The sequence below is a fragment of the Fukomys damarensis genome, unplaced genomic scaffold, assembly GCF_012274545.1.
Source record: "Fukomys damarensis isolate Sample0158 unplaced genomic scaffold, DMR_v1.0_HiC HiC_scaffold_14, whole genome shotgun sequence".
Lineage (NCBI taxonomy): Eukaryota > Metazoa > Chordata > Mammalia > Rodentia > Bathyergidae > Fukomys > Fukomys damarensis.
The window spans coordinates 8911998-8938120 of NW_022900926.1; the positions used below are offsets into that span (position 1 = coordinate 8911998).

Below are 26123 nucleotides of genomic sequence, written 5' to 3' on the forward strand. Positions count from 1 at the left end.
TATAAATTTTATGCAATAACCACTACTGTAGTAGTAGATGAGGCAGATCTGAGTACTACCTTTTTGGGAGCTGGGGAGCACCAGGACAAGTTGGGTTCCTCTGTGGGTCCCAGATTAAGTGGCTGGGAACTGTATATGCTACTTATCTATATCTACACTTCATTTGTATCTCTCCACATCTGTGACAATGTCTCTAAACATTTCTGTGCTTTTATCAGCACAGCCTCCTCTAGTAGGAAAAGAATAACAAAGAGACTGAATAGTAATTCCTTTACAATCTAATCTGGATATTTAAAAAACTATTGACTTTAGCTGCATTCTCTAATGATAGCATTTCTTAGACAAATCACTTAATTCAGAATAGAAACAGATCTTACCTGGCACATCAGTCTACCCGAGAAGTGACATCTTCTCTGACATGCCACTTTGGGCTTTATTCTGAGAATTCATGAGTCACTTTTTAAAGTAATAATATTGCTATCTTTCATTTTCTTTCCATGACAGATGTAGATATTTTTAATAAAAAAAAATCTAAATCCACACTGTATTACAACTCTCCATGACTACACAGGACATTTTAGGAATGCAGAACTTGCCAGTATAAAATCATAAAAGTAAAAGGGTAGAATGTTGACATTTCCTAAACTTCACACCAACAGACAGATTAGCCTCACTTTTAAGAGCCTACGGTTGCAAATACTGCACAGTTGGTCTTTATAGAGACCCAAATAGAAAATAAAATCAAATCAAGAACCCCTTAGATTGTGCACTGTTATTCACAGAGACACACACACACACACACACAGTTGAAAAAATGATAAGAGAGAAGTAAACACAGTTTCCATGGAAAGCTTCTTTCAGTTTCACGGTAAGACAACTCTTGGGCATAATTACATATCTTATTTAGAAAGGCACAAGGATGCAGGATGAATCAACTCAGAGAAGGAGTAAGCGCAGGTTGGAAGGCGGGGAGGAGAGAGATGAAAAGAAAAAGTAATGACTGGAGCCAAATCTTACTCGTTAACCCCAAGTCATTTCAACCCGCATGACTCCACCTACTCACACATCAACTAGTTTGAGTGTCAAAAACTGGTCAAGCCACAGGGATGCAGTACTTGTCAAAAGACTGAAGTGCCCTTCCATATCAGTTTAAGGAAATGACAGCATGGGATTACTGCTGCAAGCATGAGATTGCTTAGGGATAACGTAAGCACCTTCGTAAGAGTAGGCAGCAGTGGAAACCACCTCCTCTTTCTCTCCTGTCCAGCAAAACATTCATAATAGGCCTCCCTATAAGGCAGAATCTTTTCTCTCTCCAAATCCTTACATACCACCTGTCCCGGCGGAGACTATGTATTTAAATGAAGAAATATGCAGTTACTCGTTAAAAATCTCAACATAACAAATGCTTCACTAGCCCCTTGAAAAGCAAAATACTACACACTGTTTGTAATATAGAGCAGCTCTGTTTTGCTGACCTGCTGCCACGCAAGCACATTTTTATTTCTCTATTATTCAGACCCTGAAGATTTTTATATTAAAGAGTTATAATTATTCCTCTACTGTTTAGAAGAACGTTTGCAATTATGAATTAATTTCATCAACAGGGCTATACTTAATCTAAAAATTGAGATAAAATAACAGCAGCTCATTTAACTTTATAGATACAAATATATGTATAAATGCTTTCTGTGAAAAATGTAGTTCTACCAGGGATTTAGCTCGGTGGCACCATGCCTGCATCACAAGCGCAAGGTCCTTAGTTCGATCCTGGGTACACACACACACACACACACACAAAAAGTAGTTCTAGAAGCTCAGCAGTTTTCCAAAATCACTATTGAAGAGCCAGTTTCATAACAGTTGGAATACCGACTCCTATTCTTAAAAGGAATGATCAACCGATTTTATGATATTGTTTTAGTCTTAATGTTAAATGTTTCCCAAGGGTCTCTGCGCGAATCCTTGGGTTTCCGCACGGCACTATGGAGGAGTCCTGCAGTCCTTAAGAGGTAAGCCTTATAGCAAAGTCGCGGCCTTAGGGAGCTTGCTCTCAGAGGGATTTGGGGAAGGAACTCAGAGCTTCCGCTTCGCGTCTCACTTCTGGGTCATGAGGTGAGTGGTTTTGCTCTCCCACATGTTCTCACCATTATATGATTCCAAAGGTCCAAGGAAACCCTGGACCAACCAAATCTGGACTGTAAAACAGCCAAAATAAGCACAGATACATTTGGAGAGTCATTCCTACATTGCAGAAAGCTAAATAATTGATTTGACTAAAGATAGCTCTAGAAAAGGCTCATTGGTTCTTTACAAAATTGAGACAATATTACAGTTGACAAAGAGATCAGCTAACGAGCAGCAAATAAACTAACTTGTCCAATATAATTAGCAATGTATTCAGACCAAGAATTCAAGGAATGAATCACTAAAAATTTCCCCCATCTTTTCTTTTAAAGAGGCTGCAGCTACAAAGTTTTTGCTTTAAGATGGTTATTTGTACTGCTGATCTTGGAATAAAATAACTCAGTTTTGCTGACCTACTCTTTAGCTTATAAAAAAATGTTTCTCCAAAATCTGACAGAAAAGAAACACTTACGTTCTGTTCTTTATTGAACTAGCAATAGGTGCATTATTTCCCCTGTTGTAATGAAATTCCTCAGAATGTGTAAATATTTACTTTTGTCCAAAACAGCTTCTGATTTGAGATTCAAAAACATCAGATTAGTTATTCTAGTTTATAATCACATCACTGGAGCGAAGAATTTGATACAAAGTTGCAAAAAGAAGCTGTTATAACTGGAGATCTAGTAAGATATCAAGGCAACACCCTCTAGTCCTATATCAGCATCCAAAGGAGAGAAAGCCAGGCAGCCACATGGGTGCCTAGCCCCGCTGTTCTCCAGACATCCACGAAGGCACAGGTGCAGCAGAGGGCAAGCAGGAGCTTCGAGAGGAAGAAAATAGGAGTAAGAGAACTATGCCCGAAGACGACAGAGTACACTCAACACACTTTCCCTTCTTTGCAAGAATGCCAAGGATTCAATGCAAAAACCAACTCCGAACCACATTTCCACTTTGTGCTCAGCGCAACAATCTGAACTGCCCATGATGGTGAACACAAAAATACACCTGTGGATGTGGCACTTCAACAAACGGATGTGTTGTTTTAAAGAATACCCGAAGAAGTTTGACAGTTTGTAAGCACAAAACAACATACTATTTTAAAGGTGTCCCTGAGTAAAAATCATTAGCAGAGTGTGTCCGTAACGGTTCATGACATAAGAAATGAGCATGCACGGGACACTACCCCTACAAAAGAGTAGAACTTCTTGAACTGCTGTTCAAAGAAACTTACTTAAATTTCTAATTTGCAGAAATGACAGCACATCTACAAATCACGCAGGAGGAATGCGATGGGGATGATTCTCCAATCTCTACATCCTGCTCTCTGCCCTGGCTGTTGAACCATAGATCCGGCAATATAATCACCTACCGTCTCATTTCGCAAAATAAACACAGAGAGTCTCCTTCTAAGATTGTCCCAAGTTTTACGCCTTCCAGTTATAACCTGTCACTATACCTTAATTTCCCAAGCTAAATTCACCTCCACTGTGTCACCGAATTCTACTGATTGCACCTCTCAAATCTCAGCTCTGTCTTCTCCTTGGAATTCTTATCTCCACTGCCTCAGTCCAAGCACTGATCAATTTTTGCTTAGCCTGAAGTAGCAGTCTTTTAATCTCCCTGAAATCTCCTGTCGATCCTTTTCCTAAAGGACTACTGGAGTGCTATTAAAAAAAAGCAAAAAAACATCCTGAACATTCCAACAAAGATTCAAGCAATTGATTCTTTCGATCTCTTCCTTGCATAGAATATTTTAACGTATGAAAAAACTAAGAAAGAGTGGTAGATGAATAAAAAGGTAGATAAATAAGATATCACAAATACAGCAAAAAGTTAGAGCGATGATCTAAGAAAGAGTGGTAGATGAATAAAAAGGTAGATAAATAAGATATCACAAATACAGCAAAAAGAGCGATGCACATAGGGGACTACACACTTTCTTCCTTTTTTTTTAGAATGTTTGTAATTTTGTATATACATCAGAAAAGTTACGTTTAATGAAATAGTTTATAATGCATCATTATAGGTTTTGTACATGTCATACACAATGGTGATGAAGCCTTGTGAATTCTCTCCATTTTTGTACAGAAAAAATGATTAATACTTTAAACATATTTTTGAACTTTCCAAAAATGGGGCTTGGGATGGGCTGTGCCTTGTAGTACTTTATATTTCCGTGTTGCAATATTATTTCTGCAGGTTTAAGCTTTCCAAGACAGAATTCAAGAAAGTGAGCTTTCATGTTCATTAATGTACACATAAAATAGACATAAGTAGCCTCATAGGGTTTCGGAGGTGTTCTGTGATGCAGCACTTGCCCAGCAGATGTGAGGACTTAGGTTCTATTCTCAGCATTCGAAAATTTCAAAACTTACATATTTCTGCAATACATGACAATAACTAGGTTTTGAGATCTTTGCTTCAAGTGCAACTACTGTAACTTTATATAATGCATATTTTAAAAACCACTAGACAGTCATCTGGCAAAGTTCTTGGAAATTTCAACAAGACAGATTAGCTTTAGCACATAGCTGAGTAGAAGACAAGTATCAACTTGAGAGGTTATATTATTGATCATTTTCTTCTAGAAGGAGAGACTGAACTTTATAGAGATTAAGTTACTTGTCCACTAGTAGGTTTTAGAGCCAGACTCAGATTTTCACTTAGAGTTGTGGAGTTTCCTGTCTTCCAAACCTTAACTAAACCACAGGTTTCCTCCACTGGCTGCTCAGTCTGGTTCCACTCATATTTCAGAGCCCAGGACACAGCCACAAAGCACGTCCATCACATGCTCCACAGGCCTCCCTATCTACTCAAAATCCGGTCTTCCTATATTTTCTTATATATTTACTCACTTTCCTGTCACCTATATCGATGACTCCACACAGAAATGCACGCAGGCACTCTTGAACTACGAGGTCACACAGTGCCTAGGTCACGAGGTGTTGAATACGCATGGTCTGAGGAGATCAAAATTCCCTGGACTGAAGGCTTGGAAGTCAATCTGAACCTTACAGGACCTGGCACTTTCATCGGTGTTTGGCACAAAGGAGATAATTCACATGAAAGAAAACGAGAAAATGCAATATGAACATGGTCTTTGTTTTCCCATGAAGTAGCTGCTTGAAATTGATCAAATCACATCACTATTGAGTCCAAGAACCCAGAAGATGATTAATCAGAGAGATGGATGTGATTAATTCTAAAGTACTTTTTCCTGTTAACACTGTATGCCTGCATGCACAGACTTCCTTTGCGGTAACAGCACTGTATCGATATTTGCATAAATGAACAGAACAGTACCCTGGGCATGTGATATATGGTAGTGTGTCAAGGAGATATATGCATGATGCCCACTGCAGGACTGACAACAGCTAGCTAGCCCAAGCCTTCAGTGACACAATACTGGCTACACAAATTTAAATAAATATGTCCAACAGACTATTAGATAGTCATTAAAGATAACAGAATGTTCTGTAAAAGCACGGGAAATGAGATAACAAAAAGGCAGGTAAAATAATCAGAATAGAAAATTGTAAATATCTTACACTTACAAAACCCTTGTAGACCTCGAGCAGAACAAGGATCTATAATAGATCTATGAAGAAGACCTATAAGAAAGATCTATAATCGAGTCTTAAGAGAATGACAGTGGTTCTATAAGTGTTGGCGTACTAAGGATGGCTTTAAAAAGTTGTTTTGGCGAAATTTGTTTTATTCCACATAACTGGCAAAACAAAGTGGATGCAAGAATTCCACACAATCTTTGCGGGATCTGGAACTTGCAGCAAGAAGTCTTCCAAAATAAGTTTATGCACTCCTCTGTCATTTTCTCCACCAAAGTGAGAAGAGCTGCTTGTTTGAGAGACCAGACACACACAGAGCACACACACATGTAAAGTGGAGAGCTCAGTAGAAGAGAGAGATGAAGAAGCATGAAAGGAGAGTTTGAAATTCTGTGAATATTTCTCATTCATACAACTTTCAAGGTGTATCAAATTTACGAAGTTGCTCTTATTGATGAGAAGCCTATTTTCTATATTACATTTTCAAAGGCCCTGTTTTAGCAATAAATATTTGCACGTATCATTAGCACAAAAATAAGATGCTTATTATATTGAACAAAATGTAACATCAGTTTAAAATAATTTACATAACAGGTTGTTTTTCTATTTTGCTTATTAGGCTTTTGTTTTGGAGAGGGATTACATAGGGTTAGAAAATAAAAACATGGCCAAAAAAAAGGATGACTCATTTAAACTCAACGGCACTGAACTGATTTAACTGCGACAATTAAAATGGACATCACTCAGGGATTTTGAGGCCACATCATATGCAGTGACAGCTGAAAGTGCAGATTGTGCCTAGGGTGACGTGAAAGCCATGTGTTCCTACCCTTTGAAGTTCATTTTCTACTGCATTTGTGAAATACAGTATTACTTGCAAGGCTCCAGATTGCAATTCGCATTAGTTCTGCCCTTTGAATAAGAGTTTTTCTGTCTGCATTTCACATCCACTCTGGTGGAGAGGACGGGGGATATAGGAAAGTCATCCCTACGTGAGTGAACATCAGAAAAGGAGCTCTTCAGCTGCAGATCCTAAGTCCAGATTTTGTTAAGAGTCAAATGAAATGATACGATAATGAGACGCATTGGCACAACATTGTATTTTTTCTTTCAAGAGATTACACTGAATTTTCCACATGCTCCCAAGATGTTAATTACAACTATGATAGTTCAATGTGAATGAGTTCCTAAAATAATCATTTTGGTGCCCACCCCAACCCTCCCCTAAAGGGGGCGGTATTTTTTTGCTAGAGCCTGATGTAGTGTAAGTTTTCTTCTTTATTCCAAAGCCAATAGTACATGTAACTTTGTTGTTGCTAGAGTTGTTAAAAATAAATAAACAGGAAGGGAATATTGGCCGCAGAGGTAGTTTTCCTGGTTACAAAGAAGAAAATCAGGAACACTTCTATGTGCCCTCATGACCACAACAGCACCACAGAAAAGCAGAGGCTCGCAGGCTGGGTCTCTGGAACTCATGTTCAAAATGAACACACCTCAGAGTTTGATACTTCATTTTCTTGCCTCAGATACTTTTCCGTAATCACCCTTTAAGCCACTGTTGATATGTCATTGTACCTCTAAAGCCATTCCTATTTCCCAATATCAAATACAATTCCTAGGCTTTGAAGGGAAATTCAGGATATGTTGCAAGATTGATCCTGTTATGTAAATCATTCCCACCTGTCAGCTTGACTGTAACAGGCAAAATTCAATAAAAACAATGAGGCCAATAAAAAGCATCTTAATGATACCATTAACAGACTCAACATGTGGTAAAGTGCTAAGGATAAATATATATAGTGTCACTTTCACTGGTTACCAAATGCTTTTTGCTCAACAATGTAAGTCAGAGGAGAAGAAAATGTAAGCAGAAAACAACTCTAATTTATTTAGTAAAGGTAATTACATTTTGTTGATAATGTTACCTACAAAGAAATGAGCCACAAACTCACATGTATAATTAAGTCTACATCTTACTCCTGAGGTAAACATTGAAAAGGTAGTAGGCAAGATGATTTCATAATCATTTATCTTTTGCAACTCTTATGTTGTGAGCTCTGACTCTATAGATCTGTAGCAGAATGTAGAGATGTCAATTACCTTAAAAGTCTGCCCCCCGTCTTAATTTCCATGGAAACGCAGAATAACATTTCTGCAAGCCATGCGCCCCAGAGATTTCCCAATCTCATCTCAGTTTTAATGCTTCTGTCTCTTTCTGTTCACTCCGTATGTGTGGATGGAAAGGGCAGGAAATGCAAACAGCTCCTATGGTGACTACTCACTTGACATTAGTTTATGCATTATTTTATAGGCATAGAATCCGAGCTAAGGCTCTGAGGTTTGTTTTTGTTTTGTTTTGTTTTGTTTTGTTTTAGTTTTAGTTTCCAACATAAGTATTAATCCAGCTCTGTATAGAAAAGTTAACAGTGCATCAGAAAATTACATTTTGGCAAAATTTTTCTGCCACTTCTTCGGACTGCTGAAATATCTTGTATGTTTATTATGGTTATAGCAGACTGTCAGTTCTGTAAGAAAAGCAATTCTGTCTTATTAAAGGAGTATCTTTTCCAGGACTGAGTGTGGCAGTTAGTAAAAATTGGAGTCTCAATTAATTTTGTGAAATAAACAAATATCCCATTTATGCTTAATAGCTCTTGAATTTCTGCTGTTTTATAATTTCCTTTTCTAAAATAATGTATTATATTATTGGTTTTGCATGCATATTTACTGATATTAGACAATCCACGTACTTGAAAAGCAAAAATAATTCAAACAATAAAAGAAGTTAATCATTTACAAGACATCTTTAAAATACATTTACTGAAAGAAATTTTCTCATTTATCGAGGATAATACATTTTTGGGGCTTACAGACTTCCCAATTCTCATGAGAAAGGAGAGGTGGTATTGTGAAGATTAGAGGCAACATCTATAATTGCACCTATATCTCCTGTCCTCTTTGTCTCTGATCTCTCTCTAGCTTTAGCGTACAGTAGTGCCACGTTGACAAGGGAACAATGGATGGTGTCAGAAGTACCTGAAGCTAACAGCCAGCGACCACCAAAGCCCAGAGTCAGCCAATGCCCCCATGAATGTACCTATTTTCAGGTTCTCATAGCATCAGTAGTGTTTCCACTTGGATACTTTGAATTCTACTCCTACTTCTTTGCATTTTACTACGTTTATAGATCTGATTCTGGTGACCAAAGGGGAATTGAGTGCCAGGCCATGCCTGTATAACTTTGCAGATCTAGTACTCAACCCTGTACTGCTAATAACAAATCAAGAAAGGTTTCCCAAACAGATAAATGCTTTTCAAGTAGAAGTATGATCCACACAATCTGGGAACAAAGTCAAGTTACTATTTTAAAAATCTACATTAGGATTTTATTCTTTTAGACTTTGAAAAAAATCGAACTGTTTTCTAGCACATTTTATAGATTCTTATCTTTAGTTCCCTTGAATTAAGTAATAGTAAAATTCCTTTGTAAAGCTGTTACTCGGATACAGTAAAGACAACACATAAGATCACCTATCGAATTTAATGCCTTTCCAAAAAATTTCTCAAAATAAGCACTGACAGAAGCCACAATTTACATCCAAAAGTAAATAATCCTTACACTGTTAACCCAAAGCAGTTCTTAGTAGAGTTCTTCATTTTGTGAGTGTCAGTGGTAATTAGTCTTTGTGATTGAAAACTATCTTAGACCAGAGTAAAAATCAATGTTACTATTTTGCTGATGAAGCTATAGCCAAAAGGCCAAAACTTCATTCCACAATTCATGGTAAATGAGTTCATATTATTTTGTTTTTGTTTTGTTTCCATTTTCAGTTTAGGAGAGGAAAAAAAAAAAAAAAAAGGCCTCCTGAGTAAATGTTTGCATGTGACATGAGACACTTTCCCAATGACTGCTTCATAGATCTCCAAGTTTCACTAAAAATGGCCCAGAACATTGAACTTCGCTATACAGGCACAGAGCAGCTCTCCCAGCGGTACAAATACATCACATTCTGGACACCCTGAACTGTTGACCTTCCCTACAAGAGAAATGCGGCTAAAATGCCAGTTAATCACGAAGCAGTTCCACGACAGGCTACCCAGAAGCTGAAGGCAATTTCAAGGAGCAATTTTAACGTGAAATTGCCAGAGTATGCAATGTGGACAAGTCCTGACGATGGCATATTTTATTTCTATTTAATAAGAGAAAGAGCAACTTCATTTTCTTTGCTTCTATGGCAGATGGTATACCCAGAGGAAACAAAGATAAAATGCGCACTTTCTCTGATTGTTCAGTGGAGTTTTCACATTAGAGCCCATTTAAGACAACTGCACATTTATGCCATTTAACAAATTTTATAAAGTGCCTGAAGAAACATTACATGAACAATAAGTTAGGTCAGGATAAAGAGCAACAGTGAAATAGACCCCTAGGTTCTTAGAGAATCACAAAGCAGACTTAGGTGGCTTCTGCTACCAGAGGATGTGATTGTCCCTGCTCCTAACGTGAGAGACCCCAAATCAGGCAATAGCACTTACCAAATGATTTTAACATTCTTTGGAAAGTAAACCAAAAAGTAACCTTAGCAACCATGCAGGTAGCCATTTTCAGAAAAGAATGAAGTAATAAATACATTTTTTACTATTTTTGTTAACTAAAGTTTCTAAAATACAACATATATTTAAGTGTCGAACACCAGTCCACCATGCTTTTAATAAAAGAGAAGAGGCCAACATAAGGCTCCGCCTTCTCAGGGAATGAGTTAGCCAGAGAGACTCCAGTGTGTGACTCCCAGGTTCTACCTCTCGCGCTCCTGTTCATTCATCTTAGGCTGCATTAGGAGGAGGGAACAGTTGCTTGGGATAGGAATTAGAGGGAATAGCAGGCAGGGTTTGAGTACCACACAGTGGGTTGGGCAGCCATTGCCAAGTGCTTTGGAATTAGCAACTAACTGGTTTTATGGTTTTTTTTTTAACCCCCTTGAGTATTAAATTCATCAAGCACAAAAAATGATATAATAATATATCTAACTCAAAAGATTAATGTGTATATGAAGCCTATCATGATGAATTCACTTTATATATTGATTCTAAAGTAGTTCAGGTCAATACTTAGATTAAAAAATGTACACTTTCCTCCAAAAGTGTAAAATTAATTTATTTAGACTGAAGTATATTTAATGGACTTGTTGAAAATGTATTGACAGATTTCTTCCAAGTAAACAACAGTTACTACTACCAGAACTAAAATATCAATGTCTTAAAATGCTTTAAAAATAGGTTTTTTTAAATAGTAAATAATAAATAATTCATTATTCCATTGGTACTTAGGAGTCACAAAAGTTGGCTCAGTGCAATATAGAAAAATGAAATGAGAATTTCTGAAGGCCAGAAATAATCATTTATAAACATTTGTGAAATTAATATACCTATAACTAAGAAGTATTTATATTTATTTTTTAAGTATGAAATATGCATGACATATTAAAATAACTGCTTCACAATTATCAATATTTATTCAATATGAATACACTCATGGTGCAACTTTACAATCTTAAGTGATATATTCCTGGTCCTGATCAAAAGATAATTTTTATAGCTCTAGTATTCAGTGCCACTAACAAAATGCAGTACCATTAAATCAAATTACATGGGAACTTCTTCCAAAGGTTGAGCTTCGGATCACGAAGGGAACATTTCTCTAGATTCAAAGGATTTTAAAGCTTTTATAATCTGTACAAAAATTCATCTAATACCAACTTTTGCCTGTTTTATTTTGCTTTGTTGATACGAGATCCCAGGCTGAGGCCATTAGTTGTCCCGCTAAAGTTTAAAAGATCTTTCTTAATTTTTAAGGAAAGAAAAATGGATTGTAAAGAGTGAAAATGGATGAATATCACAATTATAACTAATACAAATTTTAGATATACAATGCTTATCGATTACAGTCAACTTCTTTTTGGGAGATAATTTTAAAAAATAGCGCCATATATATTTTCATAAGCTTTCCTTCCTTTTCTTTTAGAGAAAGATTAGCAGACATTCCTAGAAATTATAAATATGTTTTCCTTCAAATCTACAATGCACTTAAAACAATCTACTATATACACTTCTCTCAAAAGACTTGCATGAGACATAACTGAAGAGACATTAGTCAGAATATGTATGACAAAGATTCATAACTTTAAAAGTGGTTTTAAAAACAACATTTCTAAAATTTGGAAGTAGCACAGCAAGTTATTAAGCTTGATACCATTTAAGTATCATAAGAGTACACAAATATTTCTTAAATAATCAGATAAAACTATCAATGAAATTTCAAAATGTCAAGGCATTTTATTAGTTAGAAAGCAGCTACAGTGTGAGTTATTTTTACTCTGTTCTCCTACGCAGACAAGACTATTCTCAGAATAAAATACCTTAAGGCACTACCTAGTCGTATTTTCACTTAGTGGAGCTCAGTGTGCACTGAGTATCAGCATTCAATATGGAAAACTGATGTTCACTAACATGGTGTTTTTTTAAAACATGGTAGTTTTATCCATGGAAGACATAACTGGCTTTAAAACACAGTCTCCTTTACTTGCAATTTCCACAGCTTTCCCAGCCATTATTAATTTCGAACAATTTCCAGTTTAACAAAAATTACAATACACAAACGTGCACTGTGGTACTGCGAATTTTAGAAGACTCATTTGGACAAAAAAATCAAAATCAAATCAAATATTTAAAAGAAGTGTAGGCAAGGGAAGTCAACAGAAAGACCACAGACTATCAAATAATCCTTGATTATTCCAGAAATGCAGAAAAGGGTAAGTTACTGAGAAATCAAAAAGGGTGATTTTATAGAAAACGTGAACAATTTACACAGCAAAATGGACTCTTGTTCATCTTTTCATGTGACGTGAGATGCTAATCTTGGAATGAGTAGTGAATTCCTCTTCCATCTTCACAGTTTCTGCTTCCAATGTTTTCTCTACTCTAGTTGCAGTTGAAAGGTACAACCTGCCTTTTCTTCAGAAAGTTTATCTACTGCTAAGCAAACGTTTTATCACAAGACCTTGAAAAGGAGGCTGTACATAAAATATTGTAAAACAAACTGAGATTTCAGCTCAGCGGTAGAAACATAGCCAGTATCTTCTAGGATCAAATGCTTTTTCAAATAACAGATTAAGTACGGTACCACTCAACAAATCAGTAAATTCTCTACTGGGTAAATCTCAAACTAATGAGTGAGAAGTTAAACTTTTCTCTAGTACATATCTATTAATCGGTTGTATAAGTATATTAAAATTTATCAGGGTGACAAATATTGATAGATTACATTTTATCAGGTAACTGAGTAAGTTTTGCTTCAAATGTAGATCACTATATATGGTGAATGGCCCAATAATATTGTAAATAATAAGCACATCTTCAAGGAACAAGATACATTACATTAGCACTTATGTTTTCCTTAATCCCCAGTTTCTTTTCAGTTTTCAGAAACAGACTTGTCAAATGGCCAAAATGTATTTCTCCAAAATGTTTGGTTGAATTAAAAATACCTTTTAAGCTAAATTAAAAATTAAACTGCTTTCCATAATAAACACTACCCTAAAAAATGCACTCAAAAACTTACATGATTAAAATCTTTAGTGGCATTTAGTAGATAGCTAATAATTCCTCCCATTATAACAACATGGTGTAGTAAGGAGCCAGGATATATGAGTATGTTTTACTTTTTTTCTTCTCTTCTTTATTTTTCACGCACTATTATTTTCATAGCTCTGTATCAGACACGTGAAGAGCAACGAGACAGCTTAAGCACGTAATGAAAAGCTTTCTGTATTCTATTTCTGCTGAGCTAATTCTCAACAGGATTTTTTTAATAGAATACCTGTCCCGAAGAGGCGCTCTCCCATTATCCGGAGTAACTTTTTATATTTACCTTATATGATAAGGCCTGCGCACGGACTAAAATGACATTATCTAAGTGGACAACTTCCACATGGTACAAACGTGTTCAATGTTTCCTGAAATGAAAAGGTCACCTCTCCCAACACCACTTTCACCTACAGCTATCCCAGTGTTTGGACTGAACACGTGAACGGCTCATTGAATTTACCAAGCGCGAAACGAATCTGTTTTCAGGATAATGCGAGAATGAAAGAAGCACACACTGGTGTTAAGTCAGCTAAATTATGACAAAATCAAGGCAACACATTATTTCACAGAAACCCCGCTCGTGTGGCACAGCATGGGCCAACCAATCCGAACTCTCAGTACCGCACCCATCGCGCTTCTCGGGCCCGATATCCTCGCAGATATAACGGTCCTTCAGCCTTACCCGCACATTTGGTCCTGGTGATGAGAGGAGGTCCTGGCAGCCCTGTTCCACCTTCCCCGGGTCTCGTCAGTAGGACGCGGATCTCGTACTCGGTGTCTGGATCTAAATGCCATAGTTTGTAAGTGGGAGCATTGACCGCGTGCGTTTCTGTCCAGGATCCTGACGTCATCCGATATTCCACTTCTTTCAGGATAATGGGCCCATCGCCGATGATAGAGTTGGCATTCAGCTGAATGAGCAAATACGTAGGCCCAACGCCGAGCAGCTGCGGGGGAGCAATGGGTCTCGGTGGCTCTAGGAGAGGAGAGATGAGCGTACGCTGCAATTAGTTAAACACCCACAGCGTTATAAACAGAGACAGAGAAGTGTCTCTTAAAGCTTAAAGGCTCAATGAATGATTAATTTAGGAGCACATGACAAATATTTAAAAGAAAACCAGGATAGGCGTGGTCTGGCAAAAGTCTTTTTAAACAGCAAACGGTTTTATGAGGGCTAGGATCATTTTAGCACAAGTTTTCTTCCAATAACAGTATGGCTCCTTGGAGATAAACTCGTAAAGACACAGTAAACAAGGCTCGCTCAGAAGAAATATTTGTAGATGAGAATTTCTCCTTAGCTACTTGGGGCATAGAGCAGATCTCATGATATTTTGATTCATTGATGAAAGAAAGCCAAGAGGTCCTTTCTATTGGGCTCTTGCTTTGTTTTTAATCTCTTCAGAGTTTCTGCAGATGACTTAAGGAGAAAGGCCAGGAGCTGACTTGTCTCGATACACCCATCCTCACAGTGTGAGAAATGGAAATTTACTCCTAGGCAAAAGCACAAACACCACATCTTGCTGGCCTTTGGGAGCAGCACGTGATGAGATAATCTGTCAAATGAATGTCAAAGGTACGATGAAAGTTAATTTTTGAGGGCTTAACATGCTTTGTTTGCAAGAAATGTTGGAAAACATTATTTTAATGTTTGACCTTATTAAATGCTGAATGATGTATGAAAGTATTTGCTCCCACTAACAATAATGCAAGTGAAATTAGAAGTTGGGGCTTTATGCAGGATTTCTCAGCTCGAGCCCTGTTTGTTCCGTCCACATGAAATATCAAGTCATGGAGTGGTAATCAGTACTGTGTGATCAGTTTGGGCTTTCTTGGAACTTTGCGGGGAGGTTACAGTACTTTAAAGGAAAGCACACATCTTCCTAAAGTGGTAACTGCCTCCCAATTACTTCAAAATTATTTTTTCAGTTCGAGCAAATCACATCAGGGGAAACCATTAGATACAACCATACAACGCTTCAGCACCCTGACCCACCGCAGGAAGGGATGGGATGGAAAAGACACAGTTACAGGGAAGTCAGGAATAAGCAGCTAGCGACTTTCAAACTCCACTTTCTACTCTGCACTGCACAGGAAAAAAAATGCAATGCACAAAAAATTTATCCATGAAGAGATTTTTCCTTCTTAAAGAAGTTTTAATGAAATAATATTTTTAAGTTGCACCCAAAGATTTACTTTTTAATTATACTTGCACAAACATTACTTGTGTAAAACTCCGGAATTATAAGCATCCCTAGCCCATGGACCTGCATCTAACATAGACTAAGAGTGTTTTCAAGAATGTTTCTCAAAATTCATAGGGAAATTACTTATTTAATAATTACTAATTGCCACCATGGTCTATCCATTAGGTGTCCATTAATATTGTGGGGAAGAAATGGGTACAATTCATTCATTTAAATTCATTATTTTAAACTGAGATTTACAGGAAAAATATAGAGTACACTGTGATAAAGAAAAGCAGATGTAACACAATATTTTACCCTCCAAAAGTACATCAAAGTGTAAGTGATTCATTTAAATAATCATGGATGATTAAGGCAATACTTGCAAACTAGCAGTTAAAAGAATAAAATAAACTGGTTGTTAACTATGTTCATGTTTAAAATAAAAATAAAACTACCATCAAAGAAGATAACATATGTCATATCAACTGGGTACATTTAGAACTATTTCTGTGAAAATATTTCTTAACACCTGGCTGATAAACTTTAACTTAAAATGTTTCCCGATGATTTGCTAATTGTTTCAATAATATGTAGTTAAAATTGTTTTCCAGATGAAGTATTTCCAATTTCAAAAGTGAGTGCAACAAAGTTAGTGTCAAAAGGAGAAGCTTAAAAGAAACCAGAATAGCTTAGAATTTTCATTTATTAGCTAATATAAACATACAGCTGTATATTTTATATCCTGAACCTGTATCAACTAGCCTAACTTTTATAGTCACAGTTTAGAGAAGTTACAAAGTTTATAAAAGTTTTAATAGGGAGAAGCTAAAATGAAACTGAATAGAGAAATGAACATAATGGAAAAAAATGTAAATGTCTTTGCAGACTTTCTAAATGTTACACTTATTTCAAAAAGCAGTCTGTATTTGTGAATAAACCAAGTTGCCTCATGTGTGCAATGTTTCTTTTCCTTCCAGATGGTTCCGATACTAATTTGAGCTACACAGGAAACAATGCTAAACTCAGAGCTTATTGGTGTTCCACTGGCAGTAGCAGCGCCGCACCATTTCAGAGCTCGACGATGACCCGGACAGGCCTGACACTTAGCAAGGTGAACGAACAGGAACGATATGCCCAAAGGATTATAAATGACAACCCTGGCCGACCGGTAAGTCCACAGGTGTTCAGACTTAACTTTACACATGGCTTCTGAATGTGAGGTCTCACTCTTCAAAATCCCGCCGTCTGGCCACAGGAAACACGGCAGTAACAAAAGAGGCGAGCAGAAGGTGGAAAGAAAAGAAGAGACGGAAGGAGCCACCGAAAGCACAATGTGAGACACAAGCATCGTACTTCATCTAGCAGTTCTGTCTGTAAGTAAAATGCAGTTGAAACCATGTGGCCGAGTTTCAAAACATACATGTAGAGAAATAGCAGTGCACACCTGAATATGCCATTTAAATTTGAACTACAACTTCCTCGGTAGTAAACAAGGCATTATTTGAAGAATTTTAAAAGACTGTATGTTTCTAAATGCATCATCAAGCTTGATATGGGGTATTATTTTGCTTTGTTTTCATTTTTGCCAAAAAGCATATAAATTTTAAAACCAGAAATTAATATTCAATTCTAGTGTTTCATGTAAATGAAGACATGAGTTTGATGTAAAAACAGATACATCACAACATTTTATCCTCCAAAAATATGTAAAAGTATAAGTAATCCACTTTAATAATCACGGCTTATTAAGAAGGACCGCATTACCTGTTATACTGCAAAGGGGAAGTGGGAGGGGTAGAGGAAAAGAAAGAAGGGAATGGAATTAATATGAGAAAAAGAAAAAATGGATTTAAAATCTTTGTAGACAGGGAGGGGTAGAGTGGTTGAAGGGAGGGCAGGGGAATGGAGGAAAAAAAAGAACCAAGATGGATTATGTAAAGGCACAAATTTCCAGCGATGGCTGTCATTACATTGTACACCTTAAATGTACCAATAAAATTAATTTTAAAAAAAGGACAGCACAACACTGATAAGTTTCCCATCTTACTTGGAATGGCTGGGCAGGGAAAGGGGCAGTTCAATCATCGAAGTATTAGCTCAAGTTGGGGACAGTGGCAGTATTCAAAGAGCCTCAGAAGCATGTACCCTGATTAATACCATGATGGTAAGAAGTGAAACTCATGTGAGGGAGACTAATATGCCACTACATATTAAGTTTTTGTTCTCTTGTAGATAAAAAGGAGCCTTATATTAGCATATATATTTTGTTTCCAAACCTTGAGAACAAGGAGATTCAGTTATAAAATCTCTATTCTTTTCAATAAATTATGCATGAATTTTAATCAGCAAATTCACAAGTAATTGTTCTGCAGCAATATTAATATTCTTCATAACTTAATATACTACCAGACCCAGCGGTATGGTACAAATAAATCCCAATTGTACACTAGGTAGCAACTGAAGCATGAAATCTCCAAAATACAAGATAAACTTTGCCAGTGTTGCCAATTAACTTTCAATTAATGACTTACATCCATTATTTTAGTTACCCTATTATAAGATTAAAATTATATATTCCAACTATTTTATTTTTATATTTCAGATAATTTCAAAAAGTGTCTTGAAATCAAGTAAATCACTATGAAAATATAGTCTTATCCAACTATTTCTATGATAATAGTATTTTACAAACGTGTCACTTATCAAAATTCAGATAATCAATAAAATGCAAAATCAAAAATACAAGCCACAGATCCAGGAAATGTCAGTAATACAGAAAATGTCAAGGCAAATAACATTTCCACATCCATCCTTCCAAATCCTTAAATGTAAAACTGCTCAATCCTGTATCCTTCCTGTTTTATTTATCTGCCAAAGCGGCCCTGACATAGAGAATCCTAAGTCTCACCCTCCCGGGGTGGAAGCAGCCAATGATGTTAGATTGAACTGCTGTGTCTGCTCTCACATATTCTTAAAAAAAAAAATTGTTCTCTCAGAGTTTCTGAGTCGGTATGTCAGAAGGCCCTGTGACTTCTGGAGGACTGAGGTAGAAGCCTACGCCTGATTTCTTCAGTGCCCTGGTTGCTCCCAGGATTGTGTGTTTAGAAGAAACATGCCTTCAGTCTCTGAGTCCACACTCAGATTACTTTCTCTTCTGTCTGCAGGCAAATCTCCGTCTGCTTTCCAATCCAGCGGTCACCAGTGGTTGGCTTTTGGGCCAGTGTGGACAACCGAAGACACTCTCTGTTATGGTCTTTACCTAGGTGTCCCCCAAAGCCTGACGTGCTCAGAGGTGGTGCTCTTGGGAGGGTACTGGATCTTCGGGCACCACACTCAGGAGCGAATTGGTCCACTGATGAGTTTACGGCTGGCTTACTGTTAGCAGGTAGGATCTGGTCAGAAGTGTGTCACGGGGGACAGCCTGGAAGGCTTCTTCTCTTCTAGCTTCTCTCTTTCTCTCTCATTCCCAGAACCACGGTCCCTCTGCCATGCCATCCTATCTAGAAGCCAGCTGACGCCGGACTCAGACCTCTACAACCACGAGCTAAAATAAACCTTTCTTCCTTTAACTTGTGGGTATCAGGTATCGTGTCCCAGCACTAAGAAAGTAACCAAGACACTCACGACTTCAAGTTCTTTCATGCAGTCACATCTGCACAAAGTATTCTAGCACATAAGGTAACAGTCACAGGTTCCATGAACCAGAACATGTTATGATCGGGGCAGCACTTTTTAGCCTCCACAGGCAATGACTAAGATCTATTCCTTCCTCCTAGGATATGGCTGAGTTCTTGTCTTTTCCAGTTAATAAGAAACTCGGTGAGGGCTAGGAATTTAGCTCAGTTGTACCACTCCTGCCTTGCAAGCACAATGTCCTGAGTTTGATCGCTGTTACCAAAACACAAAACAAAACAAACCAAAACAGCAAAAAACTTGGGTGTAGAAAACACTTCATTTGAGATGACGATAATAAAAGAACTTAATAATAACAACAAATGATAATAATGAAGGAGTTTAACATATCATCTACATTAGGATTCTACTTTTACTATTGGTTGTAGAAAGAAATAAAAAGAGATGAGGAACATTAAAATGGCCACAGGAGTCAACGGTCTTTGCCATATAGAAATTCCTGCAAATTTCAACTTTAGAATATTTTCCTCAAAGACAGACTGTTTCTAAATGAAAGGAACGGGTTAAAGTCAATTTTATTTTATTTATTTACTATTCCCCTCAATGAAACTTTGATGCAGTTCTGGCTTCTGCTTTATAATGCAGTCAATGTCTCACTGTTTCTCATTGTTTAATTTTCAGCCACCTTACCCATTAGATGTTCAAATAAAAGGAAATATATGTTGGACAAACTGAGAAAAAGGATGACACTGTTTCACCAAATAATCCAGGTTCTGACTTTACAAGCTCTGCTATAATAAATTTTGAGTGATTTTAAATTATGTTTCAACAGGGTAACAATGTAACTTGATGGTACTTGAGTGTGTCAAGAAATTTCAAGTAATATTAGCAATGAATAGAAAGATAACCTTTGCTCCTATAAGAATTGAAAAGTAGATTATTCATCATTAGAAACATTTTCTTTGGGCATTCAAGCTAATATGTGGGACAATGTGATTTATTTCATTTTTGCCCAGATATTGATACATGAACTACACACTTAAAAAGTCTTAGGTTACCCTAACAAGGTTTCTCCTATACTCCCTTTTAATGAACTATAACCCCGATGATGTATTTATAAAATGAACACTATCATAATTTCTACTGTCACAATTTCACTGTCATAATTTCCAGGTTATTTTTCTGATTCTTAAAATATTTCATCCTAACAAATTTCCTAAGCACCCAAACGAACCTCTGTGCCCTTTTTCTGGCTCCTAGCTCTTAAGTTTAACTCATGTCAATGATGTAGCCAGCAGTATCTACACATTTTCTTTTCTATAAATTGCTATTAAGTTGTATTTAAATATCTGTGCATTGACAGAACATTGAAGTGAAATAGCTTTTTATTTATTATGTTAAAATTCCTGCAAAATCCATGAGTCCAAAATGATGGCTCTATGTTCAACTGATATTCCTCAGCTGGCTCCTAGTCTTGCACTTTCCCTGGACCCCACAGAAGACACCATGAAGATCGGGTGGGGTATCCAACCTAACCGAGTATGGTGTCAATCCAAAGGAACTACTATCTTCTTTTATCACCTAGAGCTAGGTCAAGGAAGGTTAGCACGCAGTCACGCTGAACTATGGAAAGAAAGAAGGGCATGTACTGTGCTCTACTGCCCATATTCAGAATACTTCATGTACAAGTAATTTCTGAGAATCAGGAAGTAAGCGCTCACGGGTCCAGATCAGAAAAGCCACTGCTTATGTTTAGCTCACATCATTTACCCTTCCATTTCTCAAAAGCACAATAGAGAATCTGGAGAGAGTCCAAGCCGTGTACAAACCCGCACTTATCCAAACAGGCCTGGCCAGTGCCGATGAGACAGAGGAAACGAGTATGCGCACACCGCTTGCACACAAGCAAGGGAACTGATGGCATGTTTCTGAAAACAGTCCATCAATACATATCAAGGAATAAAGATGTGCTCATCAATCAGTATCATTCCACTTCTAGAAATTTACTTGAAGGAGATATATTAAATCATGGTTTAGAAGGGCAAAAAGTTAACATATTCAGTGATATCAAACTATGCTCTTATTATTCAGTAAACTTCCACAAAGGACGTAAGAACGCAAATTATGAAGACAATTCATTTTCGTTTTGAGACACAGCCCTGGAAGGGGGCGTACCAACCACTACCACCACCACTAGAAGAAAATAACCAAAAAGCTAATAGCACTGATGGGAGAACAATGAGAACTTCGATGAATTAGCTTTTTCTTTTATTTCTGTAATCTCATAAAGTTTATAATGTCCCCATAAAATGTTTTCATCATTGCATTGCCAGTATTTCTGCAGTATCCAAAAGAATTTAATACCATCCTTACAGAATGAATGGCTGGCTCATTAATGCCTGGAAGGAAAAACTTTACACATACCACCAGGAGGAAAATTATCTAAACTTTACCTATTCTATACAAGAAAATCCATACTACAACTTCAGCGAGAGAACCATTCTTTGGATGTGGTGATATTTGTGCACCTTTTTATTAAAAACTTATTTTCACATGCTGAAATGAAGACCTCAAAAAATAAGATTAACTACCTCTTACTTTGAGGCATGTAGCTAGCCAATTGCTCTGACGTTGATACACAGCACCTACAAAATGTTACTATTTAATTAAAAGAGTTAGTTGACTGGAACAAAAGAGCACTTTCTAAGCAATTGCTTAGTGACCAACTGGCATCAAATGATTTATCCAGCTTGTAAAAGGAGGGCACTGTTACAAACCTAGCAATAATTCATTTTGGTCCTTTCATAAAATCAGATCAAAGCATTCTCATAGAAAAAGTCCCTTTGTATATATTTAAGTAGTCTGAATGTACAATAGAAACTGGGAATTAGAAACAAATATAAAATTTTGATTCTACATATGCCGCACTATGCAACAGATTTGCACCCGAAGTTACTATGAAATGTGTATTCTTCTTTTGAAACTTCAAAGATCTATGGAATCAGGCTAATCTCTAAGATACGGCCCTTCCATACCTTAAATTGCTGAAATACGAATCTTTTCCACAATGTAACTACAAGTTTTGCAGAATGAATTTTATATTCAATGCATCACCATGCTCTTTTGTTCACCTTGATCTGAAAATACTGCTGCAATAACTTAATTACCTTCTCGAAAAAAGAGTAGACTGTTTTACATTTGTCAGCAGAAACTGAAAACAGAGTTAGGTTCTTATTTAAGGTGTATGGAAAGGTAAAGGGATCTTAAGAAGTGAAGTTTATTTTTTTTTTTACACTGAAAAAAATAAAACTGACGATAACAGATTGTATCCTATCTGAAAATACTGCTGCAATAACTTAATTACCTTCTCGAAAAAAGAGTAGACTGTTTTACATTTGTCAGCAGAAACTGAAAACAGAGTTAGGTTCTTATTTAAGGTGTATGGAAAGGTAAAGGGATCTTAAGAAGTGAAGTTTATTTTTTTTTTTACACTGAAAAAAATAAAACTGACGATAACAGAATTTGTATCCTATTTTGCCCAAAAACTGCTGTCTTTCTCATTAATAATTAGGCAATGAACTGGCTCAGAATTATGGAGTGTTGTATACTGTAATGATTTTAGAAAGGCTTCTCCAGGTGTTACAAACCAGATATGGTGAAATCTGCGGACCCTTTTGAATGAGTCATAAGCTAATAAACACAGAAGATTTTGCTTATGGTTGTTTAATCCATCATTTCAGTTTTGTGAGAGCTCAAACTATTCACAGTACTTCAAGGTAAGAACATCCCGGTGACTCTAAGGATAACAGTAGTAAAACCAGGAAGGCCTTTAACTCTATGTTTAGTTGCCTCAAGTTTCGAGCCACACACAGGAAATGACATCATCTCATCAGTCGATCAGTCACCTTTATGAGGTAGGAGAAACAAATATATGTATGTGGAGAGAGAAAATGGAGGCCATGTTTGGCAATGACGGTACATACGACAGTAAAATACTAAGTAAGCCTAGGTTAGTTACATGGCACTGCCTCTAACTCATTCTGTATTATTCTTAAAGGGATTTAAACTGAAGTAACATCATTCGTATTCATTTCATGGTAGCACCTGTTAAGACACAAGAGCTGAATCCAGCAGGGAAGAGACATCAACTAAAAGAAAAATCTCTGTAATAGCATTACCTCTATCTCTGTACATACACAAACACAAACACACACACACACACAAAATGTCTGTACAATCAAAAAATATTTAAAACATCCTGAATCTTCCCCATCTAGAATCCCAACACATTAAAGATTTCCATCAGCCCCCTTGTGGCCTTTGCTGCCTTGTACACACTGTGCTGTTTCTCCTCTGCAATGCCCACTTGCCATCCCAGCCTCAGAGCCAGGCGAGTATGGGCTGAAACCTCTACAAACCATTAGCCAAATCTACCCCTTCTCCTTTAACTTTTTGGTGCCAAGTATTTTGTCTCAGCAACAAGAGGTAACTAACACAGAAATCTGGTACCAGAGGAGTGGGGTCAGTGCTGTGACATTACTTGGCCATGTGGCTCAAAAGCTCTTGGTGGGCCAGGAATTTAACTCAGTGACACTGCACCTGCCTTGAAAGTGTAAGGTTGTGAGTTCGATCCCTGGTACCAACAAAAGAAAACAAAATGCTTTGGAACTGGCTTGTGGGAAGGGGAAGATTAGGAAAGATCCAGAGATGCTGGTACAGAAGTAGGGCTGGAGCGCCTCAGGCTGTTCTGTGTGGGAGATTCTGGTCAGAGCTCAGAAGGTCAGAGAGCCGGTAAAGACCAGGCTCAGCAAGTTTCCACTAGGAAGAAGGACTGCATGGGCTGTTGGACTCCAGACGATGTGTGCTACAGTGTGGCAGAAATTTTGTCTGCATTTTGTCTGTGTTCAGAGACTCTGCCTGAGACTGAGAGTAGGGGTGGTGGACTAATTAGCCTGGCAGAAGAGATTTCAAGGCAATCTAATGTTGAGTTGGTGGCATGGCTACTGCTGGGAGCTTTTAGCCAGATTTATGTTGAGAATCAAGAGCAAAGAGCCGAGCAGAGTATTTTAAAACATTTTGAGCTTGGCCAGAAAGGAAGCTCCAGGAAAGCTGTGGATTGCAAAGACAGCTGAGCAGATCTTGACTGCTGAGAAGGAACAGGAAATAGAAGATGGCATCACAGAAAGCAGGACTCCACACTTTCCAGTCTCAGAGTCATAAAGGTGTAAGATTTTTCTTTGAGAAGAAACCCCCAGAGTACCATGTTCCAGAATAGCGGGGGCCTACGGAAGTTGTTCTAAAATGGCAGTTTAGGGAAATTGTTCCTCGGGATTTGGTTCACAGGCATCAGACCCCATCAGCCTAGACAGAAGGAAGCGTGGCTATAGCTCCAGCTGGCAGCAGACCCTGGCATCATTCACGTGGCACTGGTTTTAGGTGCATGCGGAATGCAAGAGATGTGGGATCCAGATTTCAGAAGAAGGCCAGGAAGGCCGGGTAGGGTGGCCCTAAAAGGCAATGTGTGAAGCTGTGAGTGTGGGGCCAGAGGTGCAGTGGAGACCCCACGAGTTTGGAGAAGCCAGGTGTGTGGATCATCTGAGGAAACCTGCAAGGATGAGCAAAGGCAGAGCCACCCAAACCTTTTAGAGTTTACAACTTGCCACAGATTGCCTCAGGTGCTAGAAGTGAACTATGGAATTAGATGTTGGGCTTGATGGATTTTGGACTGACTTTGGTCCCATTCCTTGGAATTGTACAATTTGTACCTTTTGAAATGATAATGTCTTATCTTATACCTTTGAATGTTGGAAATGTTTGACTTATTTTCATTTGTACAGGGGCTTATATCTAAGAGTTTGTCTTAAATCTCAGAGAAGACTTTGGACTTGGACTTTTCAGCAATGCTGAAGTATTAGGACTTTGGCAACTCTTAGAGATGGACTAAAAGCATTTTTGCATAGATGAATATGAGTCTTTGGGGTTACAGGGACAGTATGTTATGGTTTGTGTTTCGATAGCCCCCCAAAGCCTCATATGGATGAGGTGGGGCTTTCTTTTTCAGAGGTAGCTGAATCTGGAATGTGTGATGCTGGGATTAAGGGTGTGTAACTACTAACCCACTACATGTGAGTGACTGGTTTGCCACCATCCTAATCCCAGCAGTCTAAATAAGATAAATGGGCAGAAAGATGCTGTTAAATCCCCTTGTTGCTTTTGCTACTTTGTGAGCGTCATGTGGTTTCCCTCTGCAATGCCTGTTTGCCACCCAAGCCTTGGAACCAAACAACTATAGACTGAAACCTCTAGGAAAAGCCAAATAAACTCCTTCCCTTAAAAAAAAAAGAAAAAGATTTCCATCACTTTAAACCCCCAATTTTAAGATTTTAAAACTAGGCAGTTAGAAGAATTTCTCAACATTTAATTATAACCAAGCAAACTTAGGTTTGCTAATTTGGTTCCTAGGTCTAAATGCTTCATTGTGCTGACTCATTACAAGATAACACAAAATAAACATATGTTCATTACAGGTCCATACTTTGTGATCATCCAAAATGATGCAGGGAATCGTAAGTGTAGAAAGCCACAATCAGATGGCCATGCTTTCAGTGTAATAACTCAGATGGCAAAGCAATCATGAGACACCACCCAGGGCCTCTATCAGTGATCATGGTTTCCAGGCAGGTAAACTATAAGACTTCATTAGCCCCAAGTTAATCAGAAGAACTGTTATGCAGTTTTTATTTTTACACATCTCTGAAGAATAGAGTAGCTGAGGTTTTTTAGGCCTGTTTATGACTGACATGTTTTTTTTTTGATAGAAAGAAATTGCAACAACATAGCAAATCCAACTGAACAAGATCTTAGTCATTCATTAATAGACAGATAAATAGAACTACTACAGATATTACATTAGGCAAGTACTAAGAACTACAGCAGTAAGACTCTTCTCAGTTTAAAATGTAAGTCA

General features: G+C 37.5%; 1 protein-coding gene across 4 annotated transcripts in view; it reads right to left on the minus strand.

Annotated features, from left to right (window-relative positions):
• Positions 1 to 26123, minus strand: part of Ptprk (protein tyrosine phosphatase receptor type K) — a 482919-nt gene that overhangs the window by 190600 nt on the left and 266196 nt on the right. For all 4 annotated transcript variants that reach the window (XM_019207690.1, XM_019207689.1, XM_019207688.1 and 1 more), the window contains exon 7: positions 14020 to 14313. In XM_019207690.1, the coding sequence (XP_019063235.1) occupies positions 14020 to 14313 (294 nt within the window). The remainder of the gene's footprint in view (positions 1 to 14019; positions 14314 to 26123) is intronic.